The following is an 11,728-nucleotide window of genomic DNA, read 5'->3' as shown; positions in this document are numbered from 1 at the left end:
GGGAGTCGAGCTGCCTGGGGAATCTATCTAGCCTTGTCACATGGGTGTCTCGCTAACTCCTATGTGTACACATGTGACAAGAGTGTAGAAATCAGGCTGTGGGGAGTTTTGCACACCGGGCTTCCTCTTGGTGGGTCTGCAGCCTCCTAGCCTGGCCAGGATACAGCTGTCACAGGAACAGGCACCACACAGAGGGGCCGGCTCCAGGTCTCCATAGCAACCGAGAGGCAGGCTCTGTTGTGGTAATGTGTAAGTACACACAGTTGTCGGGTGACATCCCGGGAGCTTATGGTAAAGCTTTTAAAAAGTCCATCTACCTTGGAGCCACAGGCTTCCCCAGGCTCGTGGGGCATCTACCAATCCTAGGCAAACACCTCACACCACTGAGTGACGGATGAGGTTTAATTACCCTGGTTACTACCACACAACTCTGGAAAGCTGGAAGACGGGATAGAGCTGGGTGGTACTGTCCAAGGGGTGCACTGTGACTTCTGTGCAGAATCCCACTGCTGTAAGGTAGGACCTAGAGCTGATCTGACGGGCCTGGCAAGGCATGAGCCAGTGCACTCCTCAGCATGTGGCCCAGGTGCCCCATCCTGGGGCAGTTGGCCTCTTTCTTTCTGTCTTGCCCTCTTGTATCCAGAACTCATACTCTTGATGACCAGAGATGTGTGTGTGTTTGTGTCAGAGAAGGAGTGGAAGCTGTGGAAAGTGAGCGCCTGTAAAATCAGCACTGACCAGGCCCCTAGGCCCTGACTATAGGATGAATGGTTGAACAAAGGGACAGATCAATGATACATGAACATTCTCTCTGGAACCCGTGTTTTTCATTTCCTGCTTTCTTGGGCCCTGGTGGCCAGCAGGCTGGGCATGAACAGAAGTGATTCTTATCTTTCATTCATCCACAACTGTTCCAGAAGGAGACATGGAGTCATGGAGTCATGATGGAAGTGAGGACTCATGGGACCTGACCTCTCTCCAGATCCCTGAGGGAAGATGTAGGATCCAGGCCCTCTGTTCTCTCCCAGGGCTGGGCATGAGTCTCACACTTTCCCTGTTGTGTATTCCCACTGCCTGGCTGACTCCAGCCAGAGCCATGCTCACAGTTTGAGGAGAGATCTGGCTGGCAGTGCTAACAGCACCCGCTATTCAAGTAGAGTCCTGCTATTGGCTGTCCTGAGTCAGGTATCTGTCCTGTGGTTGGTGATAGATTTGAAGAGATCAGTTAAGTGGTCTCACAACGTGGCTCCCACTGTCACCTCAGCAGGGCCCACTCGAGAAGTTTCGCTGGAGCAATGGTTCTCAGCCTTCCTAATGCTGCAACCTTTCAATACAGTTCCTCATTATTCTTTTTGTTGCTACTTCATTTTGCTACTGTTAGGAATCATAATGTAAATTTCTGATATACAGGATATCTGGTACTCCACCCCTGTGAAAGGGTTGTTCAACCCCCAAAGGGATTACAACCCACAGGTTGAGAACCACAGCTCTAAAGAGTCATGAAGGATGGCTAGGTACTACTGACATGCCCAGAATAGACCCAACGTAGTCAGACACATGTGGCCTGTTCTTTCTAAGCTAGATTATAAGTGGGACAGTGCCCCCTTCTTCACTTGGTAGTTGGATGGGATCTTATCAGGGAGACACTTTAAAACCCGACAAGCCACTGGGTGTGGTCTCACATGCCTTTAGTCTAAATATTCAGGAGACAAATCTGAGCAAATTGCTGCATTTGAGACCAGCCTGAGTTATATAGCAAACCCCAAGCCAGTAAGGGCTGCATGGTAAGACAAGACAAAAACTGGAATGTCCTGAACAAGTAGACGTGTCTGTGCGACCACCCAGCCCAACACTGAGCACCCTCCATGGGAATACTGTGAGATTCTTGGCCACCGAATGTCCTTAATGTGTTGTTTCAGCATGTGACAGAGTGGCTGTCATACTGTGTGTACTCTATGATTGTTGGCCGGATAGTAGGTAAGTGATGGATGGGTAGATGGAGAGAGGGGGTGCGTGAAAGGATGAAAGATGATGGATAGATAGAGAAAGGATAATTGATGGGTGGACCATGGATGAAGGATGGATAGTAGGTGGGTAGATGATAAATAATGGATAAATTACGGGTAAATGGATGAGTGATGGATGAAGGATGACAGATAGATGAATGAAGGATAGATGGATGATGAGTGGGTTGATTGATAAGTAATAATTGGTAGATGGGAATAAATGCATAGATGGATTGATGGATAACAGCTGACTGCTGGCTGGCTAATGGACAGGTGAAGGATGGGTAGACCGGACAGATAGGTGGAAAGTCAGTCCAGTCTCTTTCTTATAAAGTTGCCTATCTTTTAGTCAACAGTATTTCTTCAGCTCAAATTAGGTACAGAGCCCTGTGTGGGGCTCAAAAAATATACTGATGAATAAAGCAGACCCTCTGATCCCTCACAAGATACAAAATAATATTTTAAAATTTATTTTTATATGCATACACACACACACACACACACACTCACACACTCAGGGAATTCAGAGGATGACTTTCAGGAGTCAGCTTTCTTCTTCCACCACATGGGTCCTGAGGATGGAACTCGGGCCTTCGGATTTGGAAGCCGGTGCTTTTACCCACTGAACCATCTCTGTAGCCCCCAAATAAGGTTTTCAAGGGTGTGAACTGTGGGCCCAGACTCACTAGAATCAAAGGCCATCTGTGTTATTCATCCTGGGGACCATGTCAGTGTTTACCCTAAGGGCTCCTCGAGGGAATTGCAAGAACTAGGCAAAGAGAAGAGGGTCTGTGCCTGGCAGAGTCTGGGAGTGTTGGCAGCCATCACCCTGCTGGAAGTGCCACATGCTGCACCAAGGTCAGTGGTGGGGCAGGAGATCACAAGGAAAGGGAGGAGCTGAGGGTTTCAGGAGCATGGCAGCACAACCTTGCAGAGGAAGCCAGGAGCAGGCTCAGAGCTGGGCATTCTTCAAGTCAGAGACTTGTCTAGGTTGGTCCAGCCACAAGCACAGATCCACTGTGGCTCCTTTGTACCACTTCCAGCTAGTCTTGGAGCATCAGGAAAGTAAGAAGAGGGCCGGCAAGATGGCTCAGTGGGTATGAAGACTTGCCTGAGGATCTGAGGAAGAATCCTGGGTCTTTCTGGAAGGAAAGAATTGACACCTGAAAATTGTCTTCTGACCTCTACAAACATGCTATAGCACACACACACACACACACACACACACACGTACATGCACACACACATAATAAAAAAAACAAAAGCAGTCATAAAGTGAGTGGAGGAGACTTCTGGAGCCCAGCAAGATGCCTGTGCTCAAGCTTAGAAACATGACAAGTCCCCTTGGGGCAGCAGACAGGGGGAGAATTGGGTTTCAGCTGCTGGCAGTGGCTTCGGTGCCCTTTCTGTGGGCTTGTGCAAGTCCAGACAGTGGCCTGGCTCCTTCCCACTCCCCACCCCCTACTGCCCCAAGCTGTCCTAGCTCCCTACAATGGCACTTGCCCCAAAATAGCTGCCCATGTGAGGGCCAGAGAAAGGCAGAGATTAGACCCCTGGAGGGTTGAGGATGGTAGCAGGAGGGGCATGTGGCACCCAGTGATCCTGGCCAGACTAGCATCCAGGAAGGTATAAAAGTCCTTCAGGACCAGGTGGCCTCAAATCACAGCTGACAGCCAGCCCACACTCTCTCCTTTTGTCCTCTTTAGAAGCTACCATGGGGCTCAGTGATGGGGAGTGGCAGCTGGTGCTGAATGTCTGGGGCAAGGTGGAGGCCGACCTTGCCGGCCATGGACAGGAAGTCCTCATCAGGTAAGAGGAAGAGACCCTTATCTCAATACCTATTTGCTGAGGGTCACCATATGGCTAAAAGGTGGAAGCTGGCAGGGTAGACCAGTTGGCTGCAATGATGAGGTCAGATTTCACTTGCTTCTAAATGCTGAAGATTGAAGTAGAGAAATAAAAAGGGGAACTATCCACCTCAGCTGATGTCAGCAACCAAAGCAAGCTTGAGCATCAAACAGCCCACCAGAGGAATCTTATCACGGCAGAGAGTCAGAATAATGAGGGCAGAGATAGATCTTCTCTACTAGTGTGGACTGAAAGCTTGAATAATGTGGTTGCCTCTGGCTGCAAGGGATTCCTAGACATGCCCAGAAAAACTGCAGATTCTGAGCCTGGGAAAAAGGGGGATGGGAGGGGCTGAGGCTCATACACAGGGCCTCACTGCTCACCCAGAGGCTGGGCTCTTCTCGGGGTTCTGAGCTCAGCTGCCTCAGAAGCCTGATGGATATGCATGATTGGTAATTTTTGGCTCTGGGGGCAGGTGGCTCTGTTGCTAGCAGCCTCTGCAATGTCCTAATGTAGTTTAGAAATGAATTCCTTGCTATTTATGATCTAGGGTGAGTTCCCCTCCTGATCTCAATGTTCTTGCATACTCCCTTTGTCCATTTCTAACCCCTCTGCTTGGGAGCAAGATCATCTGAGGTCAGAGCCCTTTTAGATGGCTGAGCTGGAAGGAGGCTCGCTGGTGCTGGACCACCTGGGCATCTCAGCTTCTTCCAGCCTGTCTTTCTCCCCCAATCCCTCTTAAATGCTGGGCCTACAAGCCTGTCTAACTGGACTAACTCCCACCCCAAGTTGGCATCAATTCCTAGGCCACAGATTTCCTATGTGACCTTGGACAAGTTGTTTCTCCTCTCTAGGCCCTATTTATGCCTGTAGACTGTCACGGTCTGAGACCCCTGCCCTCTCTCATGTCCCGGGGATTCAGAGTCCCCACCCTCTTTTGCTGTGGACAGCAGATTATCAAGGGCAGAATTGGTAGGACAGAGTCTTGCAAGACTCCAGGCTGCCAGGGCCTGGGCAGTGACTTGGGGCTTGAAAGAGACTCAGGGTATTGTGCCATTAGAGAGATACTCTTCCCTTCCCAGGGGACTAATTGAGGCCTGCCAGGACCGGGGGCCAGGTAGGGCACAATGCCAAGACTGCTGACCCTGGGAGGCCCCAAGGGCTTAACGCTCCATCATTTCTCAGGCTTGGGTCATGAGGCCACACCAGCTGCTCCTGCCCTCTCCTGTTGGGGGCACATGGAAGTGGTCTTCCAGGGTAGCAAATGTCCCATGGCACTGGGTTCCTGGCCTGTCCCAGACACCGACTCCCGCCTGGTCTGCTGATCTCAGCGAGGTCATTTCTGCAAGTCACTTAGCAGAACTCTGAGGCCTGGGCTGGTAAGCACAGAATTCTAGAACAAGGAGCAAGCAGCAGAACTGTGGGCCCCAGGGTGTAGGGTCTGTTCCCTTGGAGCCCTGCCTCACCTCTTCATGGTCAGGTATTTTACTTATTTTATTTTGTGAGTGTTTTGACTGCATATCTGGATGTGCATCCTATGTATGCAATACCCAGGAGGCCAGAGGAGGGCATTGGATCCCCTGGAACTGGAGTTACAGATGCTTGTGAGCTGTCATGAGGTTGCTGGGTAGTGAACTTGGATCTCCTGGGAGAGTAGGAGATGCTCTTACTGAGCCATCTTCCCAACCCCTGTGATGACATTTTTGTTGGGGAAAGGATTTCAGAGCCATGAAGGTTTGGAAATGACTGGTAGTGACAGCACCCTTTCACATAAGAACTGTGAGAAGTGTCTCACAGAATCACAAACAGCCTGTGCCAGTGACAGGCCACCCGTAGAAAAGATTCCTGGTGGTGATAATGGTGGTGAAGGTGGAAGGGAGTCTCACAGAGCAAGCCTTGTGTTGGATCATCTTAATGAACTCAAGTATGAACTCATGTATTACAGCTAACAGAGAGGTTTAGCAACTTGCCCCAAATAACACAGCGAATATGACTGTAAGTGGGATTCAAACTCAGGCCACTTGGCTGTAGCCCATGTTCTTGGTGATCCTTCTATCTACTTAAGATGGGGTCTGATTGGGCAACTGTTTAGAAGACAAGCAGAGAGGCAGCTCTCCTTCCCTGGCCAGCAGACTGCTTCTATGCTCTGCCTGAACCCTGAGAAACCATCCTTGGTCTCTTCAACAGGGGCTGAATCAGGTGTGCTCGGGGGAATCCAGGACATGGGCTCTGGACCTCTCGGGGACTCCATCTGTGGGACTCAGGGTTCAGGAAGCAAGTGGCTATGTGGAGCCTGTAGGCCTGTACCTCTCTTCCTGTCATACAAACAAGCTTAATACTATTCTGCCTCGTACTGGGCAAAGGTGTGGGTGGGGTAAACTTTCTAGAAGCTAGGAAATCAGTTGGGTTTACACTCAGTGAGCTAGGACCCAGAAATGCTGAGGGCCTGTTTCAGCATCCCACGGGACACTGGAGACTGAGCCAGAACCAGTGTAGTGTCTCTGAAACCTACAGCCTTGAATCCCTCTTCTGGCCCCATCCAGCCTTGTAACCTTGGGCTCACCTGTGGGTGTCAGGCCTTCTGTCTGTCAGCAGGAACTCAAGAGTCATTGTCGCTAGATAATAATAGTCAGGAGCACAGGGACCCTGGACAAGGTGCCAGAGACAAGCTGTCAGTGACGCACACAGCTCTGGATGGGCTCCTGGGGTGATTCTGTAATACAATCAGGACTGGGGACAGGCCCAACCAATCTTCATGGCACCAGCTTGTGTACATGGCTCTTCACCCACATGAAGAACAGACTTGCATATGTGTGTGTGTGTGTGTGTGTGTGTGAGTGTGTGTGCGCGCGCGCTTCTGAGAATACACACACACACACACGTGTGTGTGTGTGCTTCTGAGAACAGGTGTGTGGGGGTAGAGGGCTTGCACACTACCATTTACAATGGGATGTCATTGTGGGACAGTGACAGGGCCCAAGTGATCACCCACAGGATGAGGGGGAAGCCGCAGGGCCTAGTTAAGCCCCTGTAGGACACTCAGGCTTCCTGTACCCCAGTTTCTACAGCTGTCACATGGAGCCTGCTGCATGGGGCTCTCCCAGGCTCTTTCAGCAGGGTTCTGATCAGCCATGGTTGCCTTGGAGTGGCTTGGACTCACAGAACAAGAAGTAACCCATGTATGTTCCTGAGTCCGTGGAGTTGGAATGGGCACATGCTGGAGGGTTGGGAGGAGCTGTAGTCAACAGAACTGATGACTGACACACAGTGAAGTGCCTGAGAGGTGGGAAGGCCTGTCTGTGATGAGTGACCAAGGACGTGGAAGGGGGACACCGATCAGCTGACCAGAGAGGCTGTATCAAGCACCCATCCACTGGTGAAGTGGGACCATCCCTACTGTGGAGCACTGTGGCCTGCCCCATCTGGAGACTAATCCAGTCACGCACAGAGAGGCAGGGCTCCCACACTCCCTCTGCTGGATGCACAGGAGACCTCTTAGCTCCTCCTCTGAGAAGCGATGCAATCACAGAGCTTGCTTCCGGTGTGCTGTGGGGGATTCAGTAAATTACCCTGCAAAGTGCTTTAAGCACACATATGTGAATGAGTACTCTGCGGGCTGCAGGTCTCATGCTCTCTCACAAAAAACTCAGAGGCCACCTGTCCCTCACTGTGGATCCTAACCACTCTGGTCTTGGAGTGGGGATGGAACAGGGAAGGAACACCAGGCTCCCACGTGAACACAGGCTCCATTGGCCCCACGAGGGGATGGGACAGCTTGAGAGAGGAGTTAGGGGCATCAGCAGATCACAAACTGGAGGGATCCTGGAGGAAGATGGTTCTGCAGCAGCAAGATCTAGCTCTTGGGTTGGATGAGGCCACTTAGTGTCCTGGTCGTAGGAGGTCCTCCCCATGGGACTGTGGGGCAGAGGCTCGGGGGCAGGGGGTTTAGGTGCTTCCCATACAGCTTGGTACACCAACACAAATGCTCATAGTGGTGCCATAAGGATAACGTAGAGTCTAGGTAGCTATGGTCACGCTGGTAAACATGTCAGAGTGGGGCCCTAGGGCCATCAGGTATAAATTCTAGTACTGTCCAGGCTCCAGTACTCAGCTCTGACACCACCTGCCATGTCCCAGGCCAGGCAACTGTCTTTGATGGTGTTTATTCGCCCACAAGTGGATCATGGACTGGCCTCCTCTGGGGAGGTTGGTGACTCTTGTAGCCCTCATTATCTTCCCAGAGCAGGAGTTGGGTCCCTGGATGGATAAAGCCAGAGCTCACGAAGTGGCAGGCAGAAGCAGCTGTGGCCTTTGGTGGGTCCCCTTACCATCACCAGTGGAAAATGGATGAGGTCAGATCTGAAGTTCATGCCAGTGTAGATGGGTCTCAACAGCAGCCACAGATCAGGAGGATCAGATTAGTCAGGAGGTCTAAAACTTCAGGGTTCAGCATCTTCAGGCAGGAATCGATAGAGGCGTTCCTGACACAGATGGGGTGAGGAGGAGAGAGTACTTCTTTTTTTTTTTTTTTTTTTTTTTTTTTTGTTATTTGGGTTTTTTCGAGACAGGGTTTCTCTGTTTAGCCTTGGCTGTCCAGGAACTCACTCTGTAGACCAGGCTGGCCTCGAACTCAGGAATCTGCCTGCCTCTGCCTCCCAAGTGCTGGGATTAAAGGCATGTGCCACCACCGCCCGGCGAGAGGGTACTTCTAAGTCATATAGATCCAATGGCTGCCTGCCTTCTCTGCACGCTAGCTCTGAGATCCTCCTGGGGACATGTTCTGAGTCCTGTCCCTGTCTATAAAATGGGAAGAGAGTGAATGACATTGGAGGTAGGTGTGAGCCCGGCGTAGAACCGGACGCACAGATGCTCCACCCCAGTACACCCCACTGTCCACTCTCCAGATAACAGAGAGGATGGGGTGAGGATGGAGAGGCATCACTGCCCTTGGCCTTCTCCATAACCAAGAGAAGAAGAGGGTGATGGTATTGATCATAATGGAAGAGCAGCAGGCATATGTCCTGCCCTGTGCCAGACACCCGATGGGTTGCCTCATTTAATCCCTTAGATAAGGTCATGTCACCCCCATCCATTGGAGATCCTGAAGCACAGAGACAGGTGTGGAGAGTTGGCCCAGGCTTCACCGCTGGGAAGAGACACCACTGGAGTCTAGTGGCCTCCACGCTGCTCACCCCATCCCTTCTTGTCCCACAGTCTGTTTAAGACTCACCCTGAGACCCTGGAGAAGTTTGACAAGTTCAAGAACCTGAAGTCAGAGGATGAGATGAAGGGCTCCGAGGACCTGAAGAAACATGGTTGTACTGTGCTCACAGCCCTGGGTACCATCCTGAAGAAGAAGGGGCAACATGCTGCTGAGATCCAGCCTCTGGCCCAGTCACATGCTACCAAGCACAAGATCCCAGTCAAGTACCTGGAGGTAGGCTGCCACAGCAAGTCTCCCAGGGCAGAGATACAAATCCCAGCTTAGCCACTCAATGCAAGTGGCCTGCTTTCTCCCCACGAAGCCCTAGTTCTCCTCTACAACCTGCCCCAGTCCTGTTCCCCTTTGAGGGTGCCGGGGACCCACATAGCATTCGATTTAATGTCTTGCCCAAAGCTGGGCCGGGACCTCAGTGTGAAATATGACTGAAACACAACTTGCCTTTTCCTCATAAGCAGGAGCTCTTGCTGTAGCCACTGGACAGATGAGGAAACCGAGGCACAGATAGCTTGGGCAAGTCACTGAGACAGGATTCACACTCAGGGTTCTGTCAGAGAGCGGTGGGAGCTGAGGGTAGCCTTCATCTCTCTGATGCTCAGCTGCCCCACTCTATGATGGTTCAGACACCAGCTGGACAGTGGCCTGAAGAGAGGGTCCAGCAGCCCTCAGGGGGTCCTGTCTGTCTTCATTTTGTAACTGGAGCCGCAGGGCAGGGCAGGGCAGGGCAGGACAGGGCCAGGCATAACTCTCGCTACCCCTTGAAGGTGGGGTAGCGAGACCCAGGCTCCACGAACTTTGCTGTATCTGTGAATTGTGAGGCAGATTTCCCAGAGGTGTGTTTGCAGAGATGTCCTGTGCCTCTCGATGCACCTGTGTCCCTCGGTGTCCCCTTCTGCTGTGTCCCACTCTCATCTCTGCTGTGTCACTTGCACATGAGGGCCCCAGTAAAAGAGGCTGAAAGAGCAGCTGCACCCCTACTCCTGAGCTAGCAGGGGTATGTCCACAGTCCCTGGGTCTAACCTCAGCTTACTGTCTACCTGCTACATGACCTCAACCTGGTCACTTGGTAGTCTCTTCTGTAAGATGGCACAGCGGTCAAAGCTGTATGGGACCAAAGTCTAAGTCAATGATGCTAAGCGCTATGAGTTTCATCATGAGCCTTTGGATTCTGGGTGACCCCATCTCCATTGGGCGATTGGGGGTACCTGATCTCACCTGGCCCCTCTTCCCTTGTCAGTCTCTGTTCCTCAGTCCCAGGTTCAGGGATAAAAATCACATGATGGGAAATGCCTCTTCCCAGGTGTCCTGATTGGCAGTCCTGGTGGGCTAGCCGATGCTGAGCAAGGTGTCTTGTCTGCTGCACGAAAGCTTTCATGGGCTGGCTGCTGGGCCTACATCCTGCAGTAGTGTGGGCACAGGGAGGTGAGAAAGGGGCTCCAGAGAGGCCCCCTGGGTTCGAGTGACCCTCCCTGGCTGCATGACTTCAGCACACAGCTATAACCTGTCTCTGCCTCAGTTTCTCCATTTACAAAGCAGGGATGGTGGTGGTGCCTGCCTCTAGGTAGTCAGGTTTGAAGGAGTTGGTTCACGGCGATTGCACAGAATGGCACTTGGGATGTTGTACATGTGCAGGAATCGGTCCTAGAGTAAGGAGAAGCAGTGGGCACACACCCTCGGCACAGGGCTTTCTCCGTCCCGTGACCTATCACCTCTTGTCTCCCTCTTGCAGTTTATCTCAGAAGTCATCATTGAAGTCCTGAAGAAGAGGTACTCTGGAGACTTTGGAACGGATGCTCAGGGCGCTATGAGCAAGGCCCTGGAGCTCTTCCGGAATGACATTGCCGCCAAGTACAAGGAGCTGGGCTTCCAGGGCTGAGCCGCAGGCTCCCACTGTCTGGCCCACCAAGCTGGGACCCAGTGTTGTATAGCAAGTAGAGTGTGCAGTGTGCCCTAGGTTAGCAGAGAACAGAAGACGGGAGCATAGCGTGGCATCCATTCACACCCCCGGGGACAGAGCTCTGGGCAGCGTTAACCCTGGAACCCAGAGGTGCAAAGTGGCCTCTGCTTCGTCAGCTCTGCCGGGTCATGCTCAGGTCTCCTGTCGCTTAAGTCCCAACCCACTTTCTCCTGGTTTCGGGAAAATCCCTTTTCCGCTGTCACATTTGACCCCAAATCCAAGTCACTGACTAGCAGACCCTGACCTCTGAACAAGATGGAGGGTTGCTTAGAGGGAGTGAAGGGTGGAAAGGGGGCCCATGAGCATCGAAAGTCTCCTGCTGCCCAGTTCCCACTGACCCACCTTCTTTCAATAAAATATCCTGCAACGCCTCATTTCTTGTCTCCGTCTGGTTTATTTTTATCCCTTCTGGCATGGGAAAACACCCACAAGCATCCCCGGGAGATATGGGATTGCAGGCAGACAGAAGATGTGAGACAGGCCCCTTTCTGCAGTTATCTCTCAGTGGCAGGCACACACTGGGCTAGGTTCAGAGACAGGGAAGAAAGGGCCACCCACCTGGGCTCTGATCAAGATGGCGGGCCTGCAGACAGGGTCAGCTGACCTTGGCAGTCTGGGGATCAGTGCCAGGTGCCCAGGGCAGGAGACAGGGAGGAGATGTCACTGTGGACCCAACAGCTGAGGCAATGTGAGAAG

The 11,728-nt window shown here is 52.0% G+C and overlaps 1 protein-coding gene across 3 annotated transcripts; it reads left to right on the top strand.

Moving 5' to 3' along the window:
- The first annotated feature begins 497 nt into the window (after positions 1-497).
- On the top strand, positions 498-11,406 carry Mb (myoglobin). 3 transcript variants are annotated; one of them, XM_031348061.1, is made up of 4 exons: positions 498-516; positions 3,713-3,815; positions 9,069-9,291; positions 10,805-11,406. In XM_031348061.1, exons 2-4 carry the CDS (start codon positions 3,721-3,723, stop codon positions 10,949-10,951), a joined length of 465 nt encoding a protein of 154 aa, XP_031203921.1. In that variant the 5' UTR covers positions 498-516; positions 3,713-3,720; the 3' UTR covers positions 10,952-11,406. The 3 variants fall into 3 exon arrangements, with proteins under 3 accessions (XP_031203921.1, XP_031203914.1, XP_031203907.1); XM_031348054.1 differs by lacking the exon at positions 498-516 and adding an exon at positions 3,519-3,632; XM_031348047.1 differs by lacking the exon at positions 498-516 and having other exon boundaries at positions 3,522-3,815.
- The last annotated feature ends 322 nt before the right edge of the window (positions 11,407-11,728 follow it).

This window comes from Mastomys coucha, unplaced genomic scaffold (assembly GCF_008632895.1).
Source record: "Mastomys coucha isolate ucsf_1 unplaced genomic scaffold, UCSF_Mcou_1 pScaffold11, whole genome shotgun sequence".
NCBI lineage: Eukaryota > Metazoa > Chordata > Mammalia > Rodentia > Muridae > Mastomys > Mastomys coucha.
Note: the sequence above shows the minus strand (reverse complement) of the source record. Positions and strands in the feature narration are given on the sequence as shown.

Excerpts from the sequence above, each read along its gene's own strand:
- Mb (XM_031348061.1), top strand. The coding sequence starts at position 3,721 with ATGGGGCTCAGTGATGGGGAGTGGCAGCTGGTGCTGAATGTCTGGGGC. Across the intron at positions 3,816-9,068 it reads GGACAGGAAGTCCTCATCAG|TCTGTTTAAGACTCACCCTG; the intron begins GTAAGAGGAAGA and ends CTTGTCCCACAG. Across the intron at positions 9,292-10,804 it reads TCCCAGTCAAGTACCTGGAG|TTTATCTCAGAAGTCATCAT; the intron begins GTAGGCTGCCAC and ends TCCCTCTTGCAG.